The sequence below is a fragment of the Nicotiana tomentosiformis genome, chromosome 1, assembly GCF_000390325.3.
Source record: "Nicotiana tomentosiformis chromosome 1, ASM39032v3, whole genome shotgun sequence".
Lineage (NCBI taxonomy): Eukaryota > Viridiplantae > Streptophyta > Magnoliopsida > Solanales > Solanaceae > Nicotiana > Nicotiana tomentosiformis.
The window spans coordinates 148,416,216-148,440,827 of record NC_090812.1 but is presented as its reverse complement, the minus strand read 5'-3'; the positions used below and the strand labels follow the sequence as shown (position 1 = coordinate 148,440,827).

Sequence of the window (24,612 nt, the reverse complement as noted above, 5' to 3'; positions counted from 1 at the left end):
ACTACCCAAACTCTTTATACCCTTTGTTACACCTTTTGAGCCTGTGTTATTTTCTTTGATCACCCTCTTTTGGAATCAAGTTTAGAGTCAAAAGTCAAAAATAAAAAATGAAAAGAAAAGTCCATGCTCCCAAAGTACAAACTGGGAAAACTCTTAGAAAGTTCAAGTGAATAAAAAAAGAAAAAAGAACATTCGAAGGTCCATGCCCCTAGAAAATAGAAGCCGGGGCAGTTTGTTTTGAAAACCAAAAAAAAAAGAGAAGAAAGAAGGAAAAATGAGAAAAAAAGAAAGAAAAAGAAAAAGAAAAAGAAAGAAAGATGAAAAAAAAATAGTTAGTTCAGAGGTTTGAACTACGTTTGACATGATTCCTTTTAAAAAAAAGGATACGTAGGAAGCCTTAGACGGTTCAGTCCAGCTAAATAAGAAGAAAAAAAATTCCAAAAATCCCCAGTATCTGAAATTGGGGCAAAGAATTTATTTCAATTTTGAAAGAGTCGATTCCATGTGTTGTAAGTCTACAACCCCCTCATTTTGAGTCTACTTTGAGCCTTATGTCGTCCCTTCTTTCCAACCCTATCCAAAAACCTTCTAAATAAAGACCTCCTAATCAGCCTTCAAGAAAGCCAAGAGACGCATACAATGAGCAACAGTTGTCACACGATATAGAACACTGTCAAGTTGCTCACACAAGAAAGCAAAAGAAAAAGGAAAATAAAAGAAAAATGAGAGAGTCTTACTAGTGAAAACCCTCACGGGAACTGTAAGGCGACGGTAAGAAGAGATAAATAAATGAGAGAGACTTGTTGGTGAAAATCCCTCGGGGCACCACTAGTCGAGAGTTAGTTGTGAAGCTGATGCAAGAAATTGGCATGAACTAAACAAACCCGGCTTTAGAGGTCATAAGAATGGTAAAAAGAAAGATTGAATTAGTTTGATAAATTAGGCCATTGAGTCCAAAATGCATGTCATGATCATTGAGGCTAGTTACCAAAAAAAAGAAAAAAAAAGAAAAGAAAAAAAAGGTAAACTCTTTCCTATTTCCTTCTCGACAAGGGCATTTCTTGTTAATATTGTTTCTTTGCATCATTGTATCCTTCACTCTGAGTCACTCCTTGTCAAAACAAGCAAGAAAAGATTTCAAAATCTGCTACTAGCTTTTCAGTTGCACAAAGTTAATTTGGCCAGCACAGTCAGGTGTTACAGTCAACATGCCTTGAGGATTCATGCAAAGGCTTCCCCCCAAAATACTCTTATCAGCCTACTTGGCTAAAGCAAGAAAAGATAACCTCGAGGTTAATCAGGGGCTCAGGCTCTCTGTAGTACTGAACAAGGACTACAAAGTGTGCACATTGTGCAAAAGGCCCTTACAAGTTGTGATTTTCTCTGACAGACAAATTGCTCCAAAAGCAAAAGCCATTCAAGATATCAGAAAAGGTTATCTAAGAAAAGAACTCTTTTTTTTGAGACAAGGCTGATTGAGCCACAAAACACAAATGGCACTGGGAGCGAAATAATCATGGTTCATATAGAAAGTAAAGGTCTTTTGAAAGCAACAACAGAGTCTCCCAGCAGTGCAACAAACTACCAATACAGTCGGTCTTCCAAAGGCTGGATGATCACAAAGCCAAGCTGCCCAAGACTCAAGGCCATAAACCGACCACCACTTTTAAAACTGACAAAATTTCTTTTGTTTGAAACAGGAACAAAGCAGTGCAAGGAAGTTGGTTCAAAAACCAAAAAAAAAAGAAAAAGAAGAAAAGAAAGAAAAAGAAAAAAAGAAGAGAAGAGCCGACAAAGGAAAGTTTCTCAAATCTTTGCCTTTATCTGTCTTGCTAGTGTGCATAAAATGTTGCCATTGCTCTTCACATTTTTCCTCCTAGGATAATAAGTCCTAGTCTGATGGATCTTCTCCTAATCAAAATCTTAGTCTGATGAATCTTTCTCCTAAGATAGAAGACCTAGTTTGATGAATTTTCTCCTAGGATCGAAATCTTAGTCTAATGAATCTTTATCCTAAGATAGAAGACCTAGTCTGATGAACTTTCTCCTAGGATCAAAATCTTAGTCTGATAAATCTTTCTCCTAAGATAGAAAACCTAGTTTGATGAATTTCTCCTAAGATAGAAAACCTAGTCTGATGAATTTTCTCCTAGGATAAACGTCTTAGTCTGATGAATCTTTCTCCTAAGATAACAAAAAAAAAGACCTAGTCTGATGAACTTTCTCCTAGGATCAAAATCTTAGTCTGATGAATCTTTCTCCTAAGATAGAAAACCTAGTCTGATGAATTTTCTCCTAGGATCAAAATCTTAGTCTGATGAATTTTCTCCTAGGATCGAAATCTTAGTCTGATGAATCTTTCTCCTAAGATAATAAAAAAGAGACTTAGTTTGATGAATTTTCTTATAGGATCAAAATCTTAGTCTGATGAATCTTTCTCTTAAGATAGAAGACCTAGTCTGATGAACTTTCTCCTAGGATAGAAATCTTAGTCTGATGAATCTTTCTCATAAGATACCAAAAAAAAAAGAAAAGAGACCTACTCTGATGAATTTTCTCCTAAGATAGAAGACCTAGTCTGTGAACTTTCTCCTAGGATCAAAATCTTAGTCTGATGAATCTTTCTCCTAATATACCATAAAAAAAGACCTAGTCTGATGAACTTTCTCCTAGGATCAAAATCTTAGTCTGATGAATCTTTCTCCTAAGATACCATAAAAAAAAGACCTAGTCTGATGAATTTTCTCCTACAATAATAAGTTTAAAAAATGGGAAGTCTGGATTAAAAAAAAGGTCAATTTTTAGTTTTCTTAAGTTATCAATCTTTAGTTTTCTTGAAATCAGAGGTCCCGCCTGGAGAATAGGGTTAGTTTTTAGTTTACTCAAGCTTAGTTTATAGTTTTCCGCAAGCTTAATCTCAAATTTAGGAGACACACTTCCTAGTTTGGGTTTTTCAGATTTTTATTTCTTTAGGAGACACATATCCTAGTCGAGTCTTTAATTTTACTCTCATCATTGCATCATTCATCAATAGCATAGGTGATTTATAGTTCTGCTAAAAACTCACAAATCTTCCTAGTGCAAACTGGGGCAGAAAAGTTTCTTTTGTTTTGTCTATTTTGTTGTAGTATCAGGCGCCCACCTGGAGAATGAGGGAATTCATTTCAGGTTTTAAATCAGCATTAGGCTCCCACCTGGAGAATGAGGGAATTCATTTCAGGTTTTAAGTCAGCATTAGGCGCCCACCTGGAGAATGAGGGAATTCATTTCAAGTGTTAAGTCAACATCAGGCACCCACCTGGAAAATGAGGGAATTCATTTTAAGTTTTTAAGTCAGCAGGCCCCCACTTGGAAAACAAGGGAATTCATTTCAAGTTTTAAGGCATCAAGCGCGCACCTGGAGAACGAGGGAATTTCTTTCAAGTTTTAAGTCAGCATCAGGCGCCCACCTGGATAATGAGGGAATTTGTTTCAATTTTCAAGTCATTAGCAGGCGCCCACCTGGAGAACGAGGGAATTCATTTCAATTTTCAAGTCAGTTGCTGGCGCTCACCTGAAGAACGAGGGTAGTCCGAGATGACAAAGGAAGAAGTCTCAATCCAGAATAAAAGAAAAAAAAAGAAGAGAAGTGAATCCAAAATGCAGAAGCCGATGAAAGATGTGAACTGCTCAAGACATGGCTGAAGTTACAAGCTTTGCATGTCCCGTCTTGATCCGAAAAGTTGAAGAAGAAAGAACTAGCACCTGCAGCTAGCAAGCATCAAGGTTCAAATCAAAAGTCCGCATGAAGAACCATTCAAGACTCAAGATCAAGCTTTAGAAGACTCATAGATAGGAATCTTGTAACTCGTAGCTGATAGGCTTAGTTAGTTTCTTTTTCATTTTGACTTTGGTGTAATAGGGTGCTCAGCAAGAAGTAAATAGCAGTAACAACAGTGAAATCACAGCTTCTCGGTAGTCCCAGCTACCTAAACTTCTAGAACTACACTGACCTGATTCCTTTATAGCCAAGGATATGTAGGCAACTTCCGAAGCAAAGTTCGGTCAAACTTTTCAAAAAATGTTTCCCATGGAGTATCCAAATGGGCAAAAATTGCTTGTAATTGCTCACTTTATCTTAGTCCGAAAACTTTTCATGTTTCCGAGCAAAGAGGGGCAGCTGTGAGCACCTAATTTTTGCCCTAATATAAAATTACTCCTAAACAATCCAAAAAATTGCTTTAAATTATTTTTCTATATTTTTAGTTAGTTTGCTTTGTACGTATTCATGTTTGATGTATTTTTAAGTTGCATTTTAAATCCTAAAGAAAATACAAAAATATTTTTAATTTTTACATTTTTAGATTTTAATTGCATAATTAATTGCATTTGTAAAATACTAAAATATCAAAAAATACATTAGTAACTCTACATGCATTTGTTAGTTAAATGAATTAGTTAATTATAGAAAAATAGGTCATTAGGTTAATTTTACAAATTAGTTGGAATTAGGAGTGTTAAATAAATTAATTAGTCTTGAAAAATACAAAGAAAGAAAAGAGAAGTCCATGGGGTCTCATTACAGCTTTGGGCCAGGTGCTTCTAGTGGCCCATTTTCCTTCCATTCGCCCCAGCCCACTACCGTCCGGCCCAATATCCCCTTCATCTCTAAAATAGACCCTAATTTCACCCTCCCATTTGGATTCAGAAGATCAGAGATATCGGCAGACCCCCCCCTCTTTGATTCCCATTTTTTGAGAACGGAGCCTCACTCTCAAAAAACAAAGAACATACACACATTCAGTCAATTATTCATCAGCGAAAACACACGCATACCCAGGAGCAGCAAAGACTCTAGAACGCAAGTATTCCAGATCTGAAAATTTTTCAAAGAGTGTTCCGAATTTCCAATGAGCTGATTTCGCTGTTGTTTACTCTGCTGTCCAGTAGCTGAATTCCAACATCACGTCTGGTTTTCAGCCTTTATTTGGCTTTCGATTTTTGTTTGCTATTCAGGTATGAATTTCGATCCAAAAAATACTGTAAGTTTTGTTTAGATGCTATATTGCAATAAAACTGGCAGTGATTATTCCTTATACGTTTGAAAAAGTTCATCGCTGCTAATTGCAAATTTGAATTAATGTTGAAATACTCTGATGCATAAAGTTAGAATAAATCTGTGTGCAAAAAAATCATTTGTTAAATCACTGTTAAGCCTTCACTTGTAAGACAACTGATTTGCGCTCAAGTGTGTTGAAATTCAGATATTTTTGTTCATTTAAAACTGGAACTGAAATTGAATTTCTCAGGTTAAATTAAAATTAGAAAAGTCTTCAACATCAAACCATGAGTCCAATTTATATTAAATAATGTGAAGGTGGCCATTTGTGTAACAGTTAGTTCCAGTTGAGTAATGTTCTACCTTAGAATTTGAGTATCTTCGAATAGTTCTCCATATAGTCTGTTTCTTTCGTGTTTATATGGTTATGTTTTAAGATCCTTATTTTGTTATAAGATTTTATTAGTTTCATTCTTAAATTTGAAACCGAAGCTGGGTGAGAGTTGCCATGAATTTGTTAAGTTGATTTGAGTTGCTTTATTAACTAGTAGGCTATTTGGTTAGTATTTACGTTGACTGGGCCATCTGTTAGTCTTAGGGAATCAGAAAATTAAATTGGGATTATAATAGCACAGGTTGTTAGTTTGATCCCATTTCATAAATGAATTGATGAGGCAAATAAGTCATATGCCAGGCCCACTTCGTGATAATATGCGACTGGCTTATCCCTTCTTTAGTAACAAGCATACTTTTCCATATTTAATCCACGTGATGTTTCTCCAACAATTATTCCATAACTCTTGGATCTTCACGCTTGATCTCAAATGTAGCAATTAATCATGAACATCGTAGCTTGCTTTAGACGCGAATAATAAATCATCGTGGCCATGGGTACGGTTCCCGTGGCATGGTCACGATACGTAAATCCCAATTTGAGTGTGCGTTTTACGTGACTCGACCAGAACTTCAAACAATAATAAAAATATGCATGTCGTAAATCGCGGGTGCATTTCATGTGGCGCGGTTTGCGACGTGTACCAAAAACACAAGTGCATGACATCGTGACTTGTTCCAGAAATAATTTCATAAATAATTAAAAGCGATTAAAAAGTAAAAATGCACAATAGACTTTAAATATGTAATAAATCAGATAATTAGGTCAAGTATTAATTGTTAAGTGACCGTGCTAAAATCACGAAACTCGAGAGTGCCTCACACCTTCTCCCGGGTTAATAGAATTCCTTACCCAGTCTTCTGTGTTCGCGGACCATAAAATAGAGTCAATTTTCTCGATTTGGGATTTAAAATAAACCGGTGACTTGGGACACCATAACAACTATTCCAAGTGGAGACTCTGATAAATAAATAATCCCATTTCGATTAACGTCACTTTAATTGAAAAAACTCCTTATCCCCTATCCCCCTCGGGAAAAGGATGTGTGACACCGAGTGATTCACTTGGGGCTATAGAAATTCGAGGATCCCCGCTGGTCCCCTCGTTTTCCGAGGAAATGATTCAAGAGGCTCGAGCCTTGAAGACCCTTACGTTTCCAAATCCATGAGAAATTCCTCCCACTCCATATCTTAAAGGCCTATTTAATGGGGTCCAAGTGGAAGTCCACAGAGTAATATTCTTTCCATTTCCAATCGTCCATGCGACCCCTTTATTGCAAAAAAGACCACCCTTTAAGAATATTATTTCAAATTCTAGTTTTGGTATTTAATCGATAAGTGAGGGATCTATTGCTATGGGTACTTGTACAATGCCTGTGTATGAGGACTTGAGCCTAAAGATTAAAAGGGTTTGTGAAAAGTCTCCAGGCTAAGTCTGTTAACCAAGCATTAATGTTTAAATCGGCCTTGATCAAACGAAGTCCTCCTTGTTCCTTTGGAGTAGTTATTATGTCCCAAATGACCATGTGAAGCTTAGTTTTCTTATCATTAGAACCACAAAGAAAGTCACGTTGTATTTTGTCAATAGAGTTGGTGATTTTCCGAGGGAGTTTTATGTATTGCATCACATGATTTGGGATGGTATTGAGAGTGGATCTTATAAGAGTGGTTCTACCTGTAATATTTAAAAAGTTTGTTTTCTAACCTACAAGTCTAGACTTCATATTATCCTGCACAAATTGAAAATCAGAATTTTTTGACCTTTTATAAAATATTGAAAATCCAAGATACTTTCCAAAAGTCGTACCTTCCTTAATATTAAGAATATTACAAATGTCTTGCTTGAGGTTAATGGTACTATTTTTGAAAAAAATAATCTTAGGTTTAGCATAATTAATATTTTTCCTAGAAAAGCTACAAAAGGCATGCATAATCTTCTTAATCGAATTACTAGTCTTTATGGAATCTTGAGCCATGAAAGTGAGATCATCAGCATAAAAAATATGTGATAAACGAGGTGCTGCTCTACCTATTTTAATGGGGATTCAATGCTTCGTTTCCACTATATTTACCCAAAAACGGATGGAGTGAAATTTATACGTAGTTCTAAGATACGTGGTACAACTTGGCACAAATCAGAAAGTAAGTAGAAATATACTGGGTATTGACTGTATAAAGAATGAAATACAAACCAAACTGAGTAGAAAATATTTTGTGAACAAGCAAGATGAATCATTATACTAAGCCCAAAAAGGGATAATCTCTATATGAATATTAGTATGTTTTTCTCTGTGAATATCAATAATATAAGAGTGTATGAATGCCATGATATCTGATTCCCCATAGAAATAATAACTATCCCTCTTATAGTGGAGAGATACTACTTTAGATATAATTAAAAATACATAGTGGGAATCCCATGATAGATTAGTTTTTCCCTAATTCCCGCCGAGATTCTCTCCCTTAGTGCGGCTGTAATGACTCTTGTCTCTTGGCTCGATCTTGATCGGACTTGGTGTCGGTCGATTTCCAGGTTTAGAGCTCGATATTGGTTCGGGGCCCGAAATTGATTTTGGCTCGGTATTAGTCGGTCTCTGGCTCTTAAGCTCGATAACACCGCCTCACATCATAGTTCGATTTGGAATCGAGCTCGGTACTTAATTGGTCCCCGAAACTTGAGCTTGGTAACCTGGCTTCAGATCTCATTTCGATATTATGAAGACAACTTTCGGTCCATTACGTTCCAATCTTTAGTAATCATTCGAAGGTCGAAAACCGATTTTGACCGTATACCGATAATTCCCTTATTTCTCGGAAAGAATATGGCGAGAAATGACACGATTTTCCAACGGCATGACTAGATATACACTGACGTTTGCATCGAACCTGACCATGATGTACGTGATAGCTGTCCCGTTGGTCCAGTTATCAAGGCATTAAATGTGTGTTAGACGATGGTCGACCGCTGCTAATATTGAGCCGTCATTACCAGTTCTATAAATAGCTCCTCTCTTTACCATTTTTTACTTTCAGATCCCAATCACCAAATCTACTAAGTTCTTATTGTATCTTCTGAGTTCTTTATCTATAAATTTATGATTTTCACTGCAAAATCCCTCTTTAGAACACCAAATCTTGTCATCTTTTCTATCTTCAATCTTCAAATACCAATGGCGAAAACGTCAAAAACCATTTTTCAAAAAGAAAAAGCTTCTTCTTCGCGGCCCGCCGACGACAAAACACCGGTGGAGCCATGACCTGAGGAGTGTGTTCCCGGGGGGTCTGTCCTTATCTCCGATTTTAAGATTTACAAAGCTTCGCCGGTTTCCGATCGATGCAATCTAGTATCGGGATATATGTACTCGATAACCGAGGGCCATCTTAAACAGTTAAGGAAAGATTGCAATTGGGAGGACAAAGAAGTGATAATCCCGACTCCCGAAGAAGATATTACTACCCATATGAAAGGGTTTTTAAGTGTGTATACTTACCCTTTCAAATCCATCATTCTTTTTGGCGGATCGTTATTTTGATCTGCTTCTTTGTGAACAAAGTTGAGAGGATGCCTTTCACCCTCGACCACCTCATTAGGTTATACAGCCCCCGCCGCTATCAAGGTGGGTTAATAAAACTATAGCGCCGGGCTACCAAAGTGATGTTCTCGAGCATAGACGAGGACAAGGACCGAGGCTGGATGGGAAGGTTCATTCGAGTGAAGATTTCAGACCTAATCCCGGCCGGAAAAATGCCATTTTTCGAGGAATGAAAAATGAAGCGTAAGTATAATTCTACTGTTAGCTCCTATTGTTTTGCTCCTTTGTTTCTTACCGATATCCTTTTCTGTGATGTAGCGATTGCTTGGATGCCTGGTGCTATTCCTAACCTTAAGAGCTTGGTACGGGACCTGGCTTCGACCTCCACATATGCCGAGCACTCGTGGCGTGACTTGTCAAAGGGCCGATGGGAGGCTAAAAATTATGGTAATCCTCTTCCCCATGCCTTCGATGATTCGAATGAAATGACTTTCTTATACTTAACTGATTCTCTTATGTGTAGGCCTGGGCAAATATGCGGTCATGAGGCCCTCGTCTAGAAAGGAAGAGACTTCGGCCCCGGTTCCAAAACTGGCGAAGGATAACAAAAGAAAAAGGGCCTCTACCTCCAAGCATCCAACACTTAAGACAAAGACGGCTCGTAAGCCGAGGAAGAACACCATCCCTTTGACCGAAGAGTCAGTTCGGCGTCTGAGGGATGAAGACGAAGAGGAAGAAGAAAATGACGGGTCCATATTGGTGGCCCGAGTGAAGAAAAGCGCCGAGGCTCCAAAGGCTACTGAATCGATGAAGACCGCAAAGATTCTATTTTGTGATGGGGGAGTCTTGGGAAGAGAATTGGTCGAAGTCCCTGAATCATCGAGGATTGAGGCTACCTTCCACCATAATGAGCCAATGGTGGGTACGACTGTGGGGGATGGTCACGAGGCCCCTCGAGATGGAGAGAATGCCCCAAGTGATTCACTTGGGGTAATAGAAATTCGAGGATCCCCGCTAGTCCCCTCATTTTCCGAGGAAATGATTCGAGAGGCTCGAGCCTTGAAGACCCTTACGTTTCCAAATCCGAGAGAAATTCATCCCACTCCATATCTTAAAGGCCTATTTAATGGGGTCCAGGTGAAAGTCCACAGAGTAATATTCTTTCCATTTCCAATCGTCCATGCGACCCCTTTATTGCAAACAGACCACCCTTTAAGAATATTATTCCAAATTATAGTTTTGGGATTTAATCGATAAGTGAGGGATCTATTGCTATGGGTATTTGTACAATGCCTGTGTATGAGGACTTGAGCCTACAGATTGAAAGAGTTTGTGAAAAATCTCCACGGTAAGTCTGTTAACCAAGAATTATTGTTTAAATCGGCCTTGATCAAACCAAGTCCTCCTTGTTCCTTTGGAATAGTTATTATGTCCCAACTGACCATGTGAAGCTTAGTTTTCTTATCATTAGAACCCCAAAGAAAGTCACGTTGTATTTTATCAATAGAGTTGGTGATTTTCAGAGGGAGTTTTATGTATTACATCACATGATTTGGGATGGTATTGAGAGTGGATCTTATAAGAGTGGTTCTACCTGCAATATTTTAAAAGTTTGTTTTCCAACCTGCAAGTCTAGACTTCATATTATCCAGCACAAATTTGAAATCAGAATTATTTGGCCTTTTATGAAATATTGGAAATCCAAGATAATTTCCAAAAGTCGTACCTTCCTTAATATTAAGAATATTACAAATAATGTCTTGATTGAGGTTAATGGTACTGATTTTGAAAAAATAATCTTAGATTTAGCATAATTAATATTTTCCCCAGAAAAGCTACAAAAGGCATGCATAATATTCTTAATCGAATTACTAGTCTTTATGGAGGCTTGAGCCATGAAAATGAGATCATCCACATAAAAATTATGTGATAAACGAGGTCCTTCTCTATTTTTTTAATAGGGATCCAGTGCTTAGTTTCCACTTCTTTTGTTATACCTATTAGAGTAGTTCAAGGCAAATGATGAATATGTAGGGTGACAGAGGATCTCCTTGGCGAATACCTCTAGAAGGTTGAAAATAATATGTTCTTCTCCCATTGACAAGAACAGAGATACTAGTGGTAGTGATGCAATTCATAATGAGATTTGTGGTATTGTTCAGGAAGTTAAAGAATCTAAGGGTGGTGTGGACAAAGGGCCATTCAAGTCTATGAAAAGCCTTTTCTAAATCAATTTTGATAAGCATATTGGCTTTTTTCCCTTTCATTTTGTTGAATGAAGAGATGATTTTTTGGATAATTATAGCATTATCTGAAGCTCTTCTATTTTAAAAAAGAAGCTCGATTGGAAGGGCCCTATAATCTTATGCAATAAAGGTTTAACACGATTAACAATGATCTTTGTGATCACTTTATAAATGGTGTTACAAAGGTCTATAGGCCGAAATATTTTCAGATTGTTTGCATTATCAATTTTAGGGAATAGGCAAACATAGGTATTATTTAGAGCAGGATGTATTGCTTGATTGTGAAAGACCTCATGGCATAAGTTGGTAACAGACTCTCCTACGATATCCCAATTTCTTTGATAGAAGAATGGATGAAGGCCATCCAATCCTGGGGATTTGAAAGGTTTAAAAGAGTGAACAACATTTATGATTTTTTGGTTAGAAAGGTTTCTACCTATATGAGAATTATCTTAAGTAGTTGAGAGGATATTGTGAGTATTCATAGGAGCATTTGGGGTCTTCGAAAAAAATTTATGATCCGTAAGGTAGAGTTTATTGAAGAAGTTGTAGGTGTGCTGAATGATTTCCCTAGGCTCATAAATCCAATTTCCTTGATCGTCCTTTAATGATACTATTCTATTACGCCTATGCCTACGCCTATTCAAAGCTGAGATTTGAAAAAATCTAGTATTTGCGTCCCCATAATTTAGCCAGTTTATACGGGACTTCAATTTCCAGAAATCTTCCTCTAACTTTAAAATGTCATTGTAAGATCTCACTAAGGAGGTCTTCAAGTTCTTAAGAAAGTCACTAGTGGCATATCTCGGAGAATTTTGTATTCCCTGCAAGCGCGCCAAAATTGATCTCTTTCTCCTAAATATGTTACCAAATTTATTGGTGTTCCACCAAGTTGCATTATGCTCAAAAGTTTTTGTGGCATCCATCAGGTCTTGGGTATTCTGCCAACTATTACTAATAATGTTCCTAAGGTCTGGACTAGAACACCAAATAGTTTCAAACCTAAAAGGGTTTTTACCAATATTGGAAGGTTTTGTTAATTGTAGTAGTAAAGGGTTGTGATCCGAGTAGGTATTTGGAAGATGGTTTACTATCGCATCCCCAAATAAAGATACCCAATCATTATTAACAAAGATTCTATCTAGTCTTTCTAGAATTAATGAAGGGTTTCTCTTTCTATGATTTGACCAAGTGTATTTTGGTTCCTTAAATCCTAAATCCATCATATTACAATAGTTAATACAATTCGAGAAATGGTTTGCACGGGCATTGTTAATGGAATTTTCACCCCATTTATCATTTGCACTTAGAACTTCATTAAAATCCCTCCCTATAAGCCAGGGGCCCTTGTAATACTATCATACATGGAGCTCAGTTTATCCCACAAGACAAGTCTACTTTGAAACTATTACTAGCATAGATAACCGAAAATAACCATGGTTTGGGATAGTGTTGTACCTTGTTCATAGCTAGCATGAACTTCGTGACTAGTAGTATTTACTTCATCAAGAGTCACTATGTTGTTCTGCCACATAACCACTATGTCTCCTGACCTACCATTTGCTGGCATCTCTATCATGTTTGTAAAATTGATGGCATCCCTTAACTGATCATGGTCAACCTGCTTAGTCTCAAGAAGAGCTATGACTGCTGGCCTATGGCAATCAAGAAGAGCTCTAAAGTTTCTCCTAAAGTTATCATTATTAACTCCCTTACAATTTCAAATAATAAAATTAAGGTACCTAGTCATGTTGGGGAATGGGTTGTTCAGTGCCTCCAAAAGTAAAATATCCCTGGGGATCAAAGTTATTGCATATTTTTTGGAGACCTTATGTTTATGGTACATTTCGGTAGTAGAAGGGAGCAAACTAGCAGATATCTTTTCTCTTGCCTCTCCTTGAAGAGAATTATGGTTATGTCTTCCAGTTTTGCCACTTCTTCCTTTCCTTCCATCTCCAGTTCTCGTGGTTTGGGTTATGGTGGAATGGTTGCTGCTATTGGTTGTAGTGGACTTACTTAGTGAACATCCATTGCGACATTCTGCCAAAAGGTTGATAATGTTGGACAGAGTTAGATGACTGATGTAGTTGTCCATAGTCATCTTCATCTCCTCGCTCATCGTTTGGACTTAGTATGAGGGATTGTGAATGATCAACATTATTTCTTGGTGAAGGTGGTCGACTGAGAGTGGTGGTATTGAGAATAAATATGAGCAGTATTTGGTGGACAAGTAGATTTATTATTCGAGGAGGATCCGATTGAGGAAAAGTTTAGAATCTTCGAATCTGGATTTGTATTCGTTGGAGGAGCCTTCTCTGAGTAGAGAATAGTGTGAATCTTAGTATTTTGAGAATTTGAACGGTTAATATTAAAATTGGAAGAAGATTGTAATGTCAATGCAGTAGATTCAGTATCTATCTGCATTCCATTATTATATATGGCTTAGTGTGTTATAGCTATCTTCTTTTGGGGGTTAATATTTAATTTGTTTACCATCACTCTTGTTCAGATTGGTTTTAGGAGGAGGTTGGGCAAGCAGTGGTGTTGATGATGGTTAACCATGGTATTTTTAGGATTTGTGGTATAGTCTAATGTGTCAAATGGTCCTTCCTTAATATTGGCAGGCATGGACGCATGTGTGCTATGTGTCATGCCAAAGTTTCCTTGTCTCTTTGGAATTATCGATGGGTTAACCAACTGATTTTTATTTGACGTGGCAGTATTCTGTTGAGGGGTCTTCTTATTAGCTACTAAACTATAATTAATATTTTGAAATTTTCCTTGATTGATAGCTACTGTGGACTTTCCTTCTTGATTTTGTGAGGAATTAATGAATCAGGGTCCATTGTGCAGGACACGATTCATAATTTCTTCCTTTAGGAACTTTACAATGAAGAAGTCTTCACCTAGATCTATTAGAGAAAAATCCTCACTGGGTTTCCATAGATCTCAAATTCTTGTTTTGAGATATTGATGGGGGACCCTTTTACCAAACAGTTTGATGATAACTAAGTATTTCCATGGTTGGTATATACGGGTTTTCTCCTCATGCGATAACAGAATAACATCTAGATCTGTTTTCATTTTTATGTGATGTCTTCGTTAGGATTGTGTTGGTCCATCTCTTGATCGACATCTATTAGTGTAGTTGTGTGTTGTGATGGGACCATTGATACTAGTTTTTCAAGGAAGGATGATTTCTCAACTTCATCTACGTTTTTAGATGATAAATCTGGTGGTTTGAGAGGGATTTTGAAGTGAGTGGCTATGTTCTGTAGATTCGTCATTGCTAGTAGTTTGGTGATGAAGTTTTTAGAGAGAAAGCAGAGAGTCTCTCTTAAATGATTATTATTCCCAATGCAAAACAATACTATAAAGCCACTCTAGCCAAAAATTCACCCGAAAAAACTATACTAACAAAAGATTTGACCCCAACAAAAATTTAAAAATTTATTGTGACCTACAGTTTTTGTGTCTCAACCATTCCTAGAAGCAAAAACTAATCAGAAACAAAGAGCAATAATATATCAAATTTGTTAAGCAAAAACAAATTTGCCGGTTATATACAATTTTCACTATAAGGCCTTGAAATTAATAAATTGTTAAGCAGTAGTTCAAATCTCTCACAAAATAATAACTGAACTTGAAATAAATAATAATAAGTTAAATAATCATATTCCAAAATCGACTAAAATAATTGGGTGGAAGAACCACTAAAAAATTACTAAATGAATATATATTTAACTTCCACTACAAAAATTCACCCAAAAAAGAAACACCTTTTCTAACAAAATATTTATTCCCCCCCCCAATATATTATGATCTACAATTTTAGAATCGCAACCATTTCTAGGAGCCAAAGCCAATAATAAAAAAGAAAGAGCAAGAATCAATGGCAATAACATGCTAATTGGAAACCACTTGGATGAATAATAAGCAGTATTTGCAGAGGGATGATAAGGTTACAAAGTTTCAGGTGGCTTCTTTGTGGGATTACTAGGAAAATGATTAGGATTACCCTTTGTTGGGGCTATCGGAGTTAGAAGAGGTGTTGCTGGAGCTGCGATTTTAACGTGAAATATCACACAAGAAATAATAGTCCCCTGGAGTTGCGAGGATGACTGAATCGCTGCCGAAATTGAAACTGGCTATTGGAGTTTTATCGCTGCATGTGTTATAGTCGTCGACGTTCACTTGCCTCACATTGTGCAACTGCGGGTCGTAGTTGAAAACTGCATGTTACACAATTCATATGTAAGGTCTTATATACGATAAAACACTACTTTATGTTAGAGCTGTTAATAAGGGTTGGCTCACGATCAAATAATGGACTAGGGATAGACAAACCTATATTGACGGCTCTAATAGTAACGAACACTTTATGTCAACCAAAAAAAAGGGCAGATATTACAAACATGAATAATTAATTAAATGTGTTAGGCTTCCTAAATTTGGTCACGTAATACAATAGTGTATGCATTAATGTTTTAAAAGGTGTTTCTGGGGCGAGCCCCGGGGCGATAGTATGGGGCGAAAGTCTCAAGAGACGCGTTTTTTTAGTATGGAGTAAGGCCCAGAGACTTTTTTAAATTAAAACAAAATTTGTTGAATTAGTCCTTCATATAATACCCAAATTCTCAAAAGTGAGTTTTGTAATTACACAAAAGGTTTAAAAATGAACTCAAAAGTATTAAATTTAAAAATAAAGATCTTTTTTATTGATTTAAGCCCTAATTCATGGTTTTCTCAATTTTTTATCTTGTCCGCTAGTATGCTAATATCTCCCAAAAGTAACGAATATTTAATTTTTTTACAAATACAAAGAGAACTACATTCTTCTTCATAGCAGCAAATTCAAAGTTCAAATTACAGGTTAATCATCCTTTTTATTCCTCCATATAGAAAAATTTATTTTTTTAGACTCAAATTACTTGTGCTTGTAAGTAACGTATAATAGATTGTTTTGATTAGTTTTTTGTGGGGATGGAGCACACATATATATATATATATAGTTTTTTTCAATTTTTATGCAATTTTACCTGTTTATAAATATTTACTGTTATTATATTATTTTATAAAATATTAAAAATTAAATACCTATGGGGCTTACGCCCCGCTGAGGCATATGTAAAATGTCCCGCCTTACGCCCACGCCTTTTAAAACACTGGTATGCATTTGTTTGGTTGCAAAAGTCAAAACTCAATAAAACACCTGCTTGATATGAGTGCGCTTTTGACTAACATTTGCTTTCACATTACTGTTTCACCAGGGGCGGATGCATATGAAACTCGTGACACCCCTTCGTCGGAAATATTTTACGAAATATATGTATTAATATTGTAGGGTTACAATAAGATAAAGAAAATGACATCACTTGACATATATTGTTACTAGGCACACTAGTTAAGTTCTTGATTTTTTTTAAGAGGTTAGAGGTTCAAACCACAACTAGATCATATTTTTTAAAAATATTTGAGAGAACATATATTGTTAAGAGTTGTGGTAAAGTAGAATTGAAATTATGACATCTTCTAAGTTAAGACTCTATAAAACTAATGGACTAAGGTTATTTTTTGTTGAGTAATATGATAATTAGTGGGGTGTTATTTATTCTTCGTTACGTTTTTCTATAAATATCGACACCGCTTGAAAACAATGCTGAGTACGCCCCTACGTTTCACAATGATGTCATTTGAAACTATACTTTGGTGGTATATATTCCAACTCCCTCTCCTCTCTCTTAATTTGAAGTTTAAATTTGCTATATAGATTTCCCCGACTCTAATTAATCGCTTCAAATTAATCACGTTGCTATAAGTTATTAAATTACTATTTTCGAAAGATTGTGATGTCTAGTTTCTGAATAATATAACAACAAGAGCAAAAGATCTTACCAAGAGTTTTAATTTGTCAGTGCCAATGAATAAGCCTCTAAGGTACTTTTAAAGGCGTAGTTAATTGCCTCCTTACTTGCTAGGACTAGAATTTTAGGAAACATGCCTACTACTTTAATTTTGGAAATTTAATTTCCAAGTACTTTAGAAGTTCCAATGAAACTAAAGGTAATAACTAAACGTAGTATTGCCAAAAATTAAATCATACAAGTACTTACCATGTTTAATTTGGAACTTTATAGAGGTGCAACGAGGTACGTGTGTAATTAGTGTTTGTCCCCTAAATTTTTGAGAAAAAAAATAAATTTTAGTTATCGTAGTTGCCCACAGCTAAATGTATTTGGGTCGAATTACTTGAATAAATTCTTTCTTTAAATATTCTTTTTTTTGAAAGCTTTGAGTTTGGAAATTTTCCTATTATATTCTTTTCTATTAGTAGGAAAGGAATTTCGTAATAATGAAACCATTCTTTTCCTGCTACATTTAGATTTAGTGGTGCTTAATTAGCTCTTATTATTTTAATTATTTCCTTAATATTAATTTCTATAAATTGAGAAATCGAAATTTCCAAATAATATAATTCTGCTTCCCAGTTAAACGTAACATGTTTTTGTGGTGCTTCTTAATTATTGATTGCATTGTTTCTTTACAGGAGTATTAATTTCCATAAGTTGAGAAGATGAAGTTTCAAAATAATATAATTCTGTATTAACTTCCAAAAGTTGGAATGACGTTTTGAATAATTACAAAAAAAGATTTCATAAGTTGAAATTCTGCTTCGCAGTAAAATAAGGTTTCGTGGTACTTAATTACATTATTTCCTTTATATTAATTTCCATAAGTTGGGTAAGCGAAATTTTCAAATAATAAAAAGGTTTTCCTAGTAAAATATGGTTATTTAAAGGGGCATTTGCATCCATTAATATTCAAATTATTCTCTTTGAAGTTAAGCCATGGCTTTCACCAAAAGAAGAATAATGCTTCTTCTGTGCTTTATTATGGCTGCTTCCGTTGAACTATCTACGGCTGCTGTATATGAAGTTGGTGATTCTAAAGGTTGGATTGTAGGCAACGTTGATTACAATGATTGGGCTTTTTCAAAGAATTTTCAAGTTAATGACATCTTGAGTAAGTAGTCGTTTCCTCTCTTTTCATTTTTGGTGAAGAAACGTATTCCTATTAGAAACAATGAAGAACGTTGATCCAAACAGAAACAAGAAATTATTTTGAACCCATTGAATTCAGACTGTGTCCTTAAGAAATTGAATCTCCTCACTGTTGTAAATTAATTTCTCCTATGATAGAAAGAAAAAATTATTTTGTAATAGCGGCACTTCAAATTACAAAATTTCGGCAAACTCAAATGACGGAGCAAATTACACTTGCCTCTTGAGTTATTTTGGAAAAACAATAATGCAAAGAAGAGGGGGAGATTTTTTGCGCTGTGTGAAAAATAAGTCACACATCTAAATTTATAGCATGTTTGGTCAAGCTAGAAAAATTAGCTTATTTTAATAAGTGTTTTTTTTTCAAAAGTGATTTTTCAAAAGTATTTTTGGTGATAAGCAGTTTGTGTATGGCTAATTAATTTGAAAAGTACTTTTAAGCAGCAATTAGTATATATTTGGCCAAACTTTTAAAAAGTGCTTCTAAGTGTATTTTTCTCAAAAGTGCTTCTCAAAATACTGCTTTTAGGGTGAAATTATTTTTTTCTGCTTCTCCAAAACTGCTTCTGCTTCTACTCAAAAGCATTTTTTTTTCTTCTAAAAACTTGGCCAAACACTTCAACTTTGGAAAAAAATACTTTTTTTTTTAAGAAAGGAGAAACTTGGCCAAACAGGCTATTATAAGCAATAAAAATGTGAGATGGAGAGATACAATCCAAAAAGAACTTTTTCCTACTCACATTAAAAAAATCAACAAATTCGACATATTATTTAATCAGAGTAAATTAATATCATTTAGTACAAATGAATGTGAGTAAGTTATTCTACTTGAATTATCTACATTTTTTCTTCTTTGTATCTTTAGAACCAAACAATTAAAATAGCTAAGAATTTCGTGAATAGAAGAGAAAAAATAACAAGGATGATGCGTTTGCATATATACATGGAGCACATATAATACAAACAACAACAACAACCCAGTATAATCCCACTAGTGGAGTCTAGGGAGGGTAGTATGTACGCAGACCTTACCCCTACCCTGGGTTAGAGAGGCTGTTTCTGATAGACCCTCGGCTCCCTCCCTCCAAGAATTCTCCCACCTTGCTCTTGGGGTGACTTGAACTCAAAACCTCTTGATTGGAAGTAAATGATGCTAACTACTAGAGCAACTCACTCTTATCTGGAGCATAGATAATACCTTGTACTATATTCCTTCCCTCTGCTTTTTCCTCTCTTTTTTTGTGACCCAAAAATAATAATAAAAGGCTAATGAAATTTGATTAAAACTTGTTAAATTTACATGGAAAAGTTGTCAATTTTATTTTATTTTATTTTCTATGGACTAATTGAGGGTGTCAATTGAACTTGCAGATTTCAATTACAACAACAAATACCACAATGTGATGCAAGTGAGTAGCCAAGAATATTATTCATGCACAGTTACAGATCCAATGGCCACTTTAAACACAGGCAAAGACTCTTTTACACTTTCAGCCCCTGGCGATTACTATTACGTTTGCGGGTTTCCTGGCCATTGCCAAATTGGCCAGAAAGTTCATATACAAGTTAGTGGTTCTCAGGTAAATAGTGCCCAACGAAAAGCTAATCCATCTGAAGCAAGTGCTGTTTCATCTCATTCTTTCTTGTGGTTTTCCATCATGGGCATGCTTGGAATCTGCTTTTACTAGGTCGAGGCGAAGTTAGAATTTTTAGTTTATGAATTTTGAATCATTATAATGTGGCTTTGCACCTAGTTTTAGGTTTTTTTTGTGCTAATTGTAGACAATAAATTGCGTCGAGAAAATAAAATCCAGGCCGAAAAATATTGCAACAATCGTAGTATTTGATTTCAAATAATACGAGTGTGCAATCTCTATGAATCCTTTGATTCTTCTTTCCAATAGTAAATAAATTCAAGGGCCCTTGAGCTTGATCTTTAATATGTAGTTGTTGCCACGAACGATGATCTTGAATTCAACTGGCACGAACTTTGATTTGAACTCGTACTCCTTGAATCTTGATTTGTTCTTTGTTCTTGAGCTTGAGCTTGATTGCTTGAACTTGAACTTGATTTGTTCTTCGTTCTTGAGCTTGAGCTTGATTGTTGAACTTGAACTTGATTTGTTCTTCGTTCTTGAGCTTGAACTTGATTGCTTGAAGCTTGAAACTTGTGGAGGAATTTACAGCTTTTGATCCACGAGCTCTTTCTTGCTTCTTGTTATAACTTTTAGTCCTTTTTCTGGATTATGAAGATTCCTATTTATAGTTGTGGGAGGGAAAAATTGTGATGAGAACAAACTCTTTCCGACCAATCAGATTTAAGAGTGACAATGCCCTATTTGATTGGTTAGAACATGTCACTCGCACATGTGACGTGGTTTCATTGGCCTTTCAATTTGACTTGGCGTGCCTTGTCATTTTGACATGTGGCATGATCCCATTGGCTCTTCTGTTTGACTTGGCGTGCCACATCATTTGACACGTTGTACCAAATTGGGCCTCTAGGAAGATGACATCTTGGGCTTAATAAAGTGAGCTCATCACTTTAGCCCAATTAAATGGGCTAGCCTAATGAATTAAAACATATTTATTTAACCCATATGTATTGGACTTATATAATTAATTCAATTATATTAGCCCATAATATTTATTTGACTAATATACTTTGAATTTAAAATATAGTCCACATAATTTTATTAGATTTAAAATTCAATAAATTTTGCATGCCTACAAATGCCCATACTTCAAGATTTTGTTGGGGGTATGAGCATATTGAATTCAAAAAAGCAAGGATTCAAGTATCATGAAATTCGAATCTGCCCGCATTTGAATTTTAGAAATCATGTATGCTAGAACCATTCCAGATTACTGTATCAATCCATATTTGATTAAAAGTATGGGTAATTGACATCACTTTCTTGGCACTTGAACTTTAATTTTGCCAAATGTACACGGTCAAAATCGAACCTGCCTTTCACGTGACTTATCGAGAGTAGAATATGAGTGTGCAAAGTTCGACCTCGTGTAATATCGAGCCATAATGCAAAGTTAGGTTGTCGAGCTTGTGACCCGGAGACCGATCAAGATCGAGATCGGCCAAGATTGAGGAGAGCTTATCGAGCCAAAAAACAGAAAGCCGGAATATCCGCAATTGGGCGAGAATCTCGGCGGAAATTCAGGCGCATATCAAGGAGAGGCCAAATAATTAATCTATCATGGGATTCCTTGCAGTATTTAGAAATTATATTAAGAATATGACTTCCCTACTATATAAGGAAGGTCTGATCATTTGTAGAGGGGATTCATTCATAGAATATAAAGCAATATACTGCCTTTCTTCTGGTTTTCAATATTAAGTCATTTTGTTGTGGTATCAGTTTACCCTCCATTCAGTTTGAGGGTGATCAAACTTGAGAGCCTAGGCTAATTGATTCATTCGGTTTGTATTTATTTCGTTTACAACTAATTTCGATACCAATATTTATCTTTTCTCTATTTGTACCAAGTTATAAATCACGTATCCTTAAAACCACGTTCAAATTCAATTGTTATCCATTTTTCGGGTAAACAGTTTGGCGCCCACCGTGGGGCTAAGGATAATTGTGGTTATTTGGTACAAATCTCTATAAAACACACAATTTTACACTTGCTCTTTGAAGTGCCTTTGATTTCAGGATAAAGATGACGAACTCTCAATTACTACCAGTGCATATCAACAACGGATCTGGCCATCAAGGTGAGAATAACAAGGTGATGCCCGGTGACGTAAGGTCACCCGCTGAACCTGTTGGGACTCGGGCCGTCGATCTAATTGACGTTGATTCGCATGTGGCCATCGTCGTGAACTAGCATACTGGTCCCGAATGACGGGATCAGCCTACAAATGATCTTTGAAATGCTGCAAGCTCAACATGTGGCAATAGCTCAGTTGCAGAGCCAAACCCAGGTACCGATCAGTGCTGAGCCCGATCCACCTCAAGAGATCACCCACAGAACGGGGCCAGCCGTGGTAAGATCAAATGAATATGAATCGGGGACTAACCCCGAAATCATAAAAATGCTTGAGGAATTGACAAAGCGGATAGAGTCAGGGAAAAATAAGATCGAAGCAAATGATAAAAAGGTCGAAACCTATAATTCTAGGGTAGACCAAATCCCTGGGGCGCCCCTGATACTGAAGGGACTGGATTCAAAGAAGTTCGTGCAAAAGCCTTTTCCTCCGAACGCGGCCCCAAAATCGATCCCTAAAAAATTTTGTATGCACAAAATACAAAAGTACAATGGAACGACCGATCCAAACGAGCATGTAACCTCTTATACGTGTTCTATTGAAGGGAACGACTTGGAAGACGACGAGATCAAGTCTGTTTTGCTGAAAAATATTGGGGAGACACTGTCAAAGAGAGCAATGATATGGTACCATAATTTACCACCTAACTCTATCGATTCTTTTGCCATGCTTGCATATTCTTTTGTAAAAACAAACAGCGGAGCCATAAAGGTCGAGACTAGGAAGTCAGATCTTTTCAAGGTAAAGCAGAAATATAACGAGATGTTTAGAGAGCTTGTGTCTCGTTTTCAAATGGAACGAATGGATCTACCATTGGTCACAGATGATTGGACCGTTCAAGATTTTACTCAAGGACTAAATGAACGAAGCTCAGTGGTTTCACAACAATTGAAACAAAACTTGATTGAGTACCCGGTTGTTAGCTGGGCCGATGTGCATAGTCGATCTCAATCGTAGATTAGGGTCGAAGACGACCATCTGAGGGCTCCATCCGGGTCCGTTTATCCTATCAGGCCCGTTGATAGAACTAAAAGGGACATTGATCGAGAGCCAAGATTTAACAGGGATCGATACCATCCATATAACAAAGATCATAGGGGTAACGGACCCCGGCGCAACCCCGTACGAGGTGAAAGGAGAAATGATCGAGGCCAGAGCTCTCAAAGGCTCATGAGCAAGAATAGTTTCAATCGGCATACTGGACCTAAAGAAGCACCACGATTGTCGGAATATAACTTCAATGTTGATGCACCCGCCATTGTATCGGCTATCAGACGCATCAAAGATACTAAATGGCCTTGACCTCTACAGACCGATCCGGCCCAGAGAAATCCCAACCAAATGTGCAAGTATCATGGAACCCATGGCCACACAACAGAAGATTGTAGACAGTTGAGAGAAGAAGTAGCCCGGTTATTCAATGAAGGGCATCTTTGAGAATTTCCAAGTGATCGGGCCAAGAACCATTTAAAAAACAGAGAGTTCAATAGACAAAATGAGCAAGAAGAACCGCAACACGTTATTCACATAATTATTGGAGGGATCGATGTTCCCCAAGGGCCAGTGCTAAAATGCACTAAGGTGTCAATCGTAAACGAGAATCGATCTCGAACTCAAGATTACATACTGAAAGGAAACTTGTCCTTCAACGATGAAGATGCAGAAGGGATCATGCAGCCCCATAATGATGCGCTGGTAATATTTGTACTCATGAATAAAACTCAAGTTAAATGTGTATTAATTGATCCAGGTAGTCTAGCCAATATCATTTGATCGAAGGTCGTAGAACAACTCCACCTACAGGACCGGATTGTGCCCACGACCCTAGTGCTAAACGGATTCAACATGGCATGTGAAACTACTAAGGGCGAGATAACTTTGCAAGTTAACGTGGCCGGGACCATCCAAGAGATGAAGTTTCATGTGATCGAGGGGGACATGAGGTATAACGCCCTGTTCGGGAGACCATGGATCCACAACATTAGAGCAGTGCCCTCGACTCTTCAGCAAGTTTTAAAATTCCCAACACCCGAGGGAATCAAAACAATATACGGGGAGCAACCCACCGCAAGTGAAATGTTTTCCATTGAATAAGTAACACCGATATCGTCACTCTCATCGACGAATGATTCAAATTCGAAGGGTAAACATGAGGCCAAATAACAATCACAAACGCCGTCCTCGACCCAACTAGAAAAGCAAGGGACTGACGAAGATGATGATTATGGGCTCGCTCGATCTTTCATAGTTCCCGATGAGTCCGACACTTCCAAGTCAATGGTAGAAGAGCTAGAGAAAATCATACTAATCAAACATCTCCCCGAACGAAAGGTATACCTGGACACGGGGCTAAATCCCGAGCTTAAAATAATTCTTATTCAATTTATTATAGCTAACATGGATTGTTTCGCTTGTTCCCATGTCGACATGACATGGAACTCACCAGAAATCACCACCCATAAACTAAGCTTGGACTTGAAGTTCCATCCGGTAAAGCAAAAAACAAGACCCCAGTCTGAGGTCAAACATGCTTTCATCAAAGACGAGGTAA

General features: G+C 36.7%; 2 protein-coding genes and 1 long non-coding RNA gene across 3 annotated transcripts; 2 read left to right on the top strand and 1 right to left on the bottom strand.

Moving 5' to 3' along the window:
- Positions 1-930: 930 nt before the first annotated feature.
- On the bottom strand, positions 931-2,310 carry LOC138903740 (uncharacterized). The gene is made up of 2 exons (XR_011413125.1): positions 2,195-2,310; positions 931-1,876 (listed from the first exon to the last, which is right to left on the bottom strand). It is a non-coding gene; the product is annotated as an uncharacterized lncRNA (long non-coding RNA).
- Positions 2,311-4,856: 2,546 nt separating this feature from the next.
- Positions 4,857-20,213, top strand: LOC138891418 (mavicyanin-like). The gene is made up of 3 exons (XM_070192237.1): positions 4,857-4,995; positions 18,052-18,233; positions 19,643-20,213. The coding sequence occupies exons 2-3, from the start codon at positions 18,059-18,061 to the stop codon at positions 19,957-19,959; spliced, it is 492 nt and encodes a 163-aa protein (XP_070048338.1). The 5' UTR covers positions 4,857-4,995; positions 18,052-18,058; the 3' UTR covers positions 19,960-20,213.
- On the top strand, positions 4,992-16,000 carry LOC104090289 (uncharacterized). Its single transcript, XM_009595357.4, has 3 exons — positions 4,992-9,207; positions 9,283-9,411; positions 9,488-16,000. The coding sequence occupies exons 1-3, from the start codon at positions 9,201-9,203 to the stop codon at positions 10,219-10,221; spliced, it is 870 nt and encodes a 289-aa protein (XP_009593652.1). The 5' UTR covers positions 4,992-9,200; the 3' UTR covers positions 10,222-16,000.
- Positions 20,214-24,612: the final 4,399 nt, after the last annotated feature.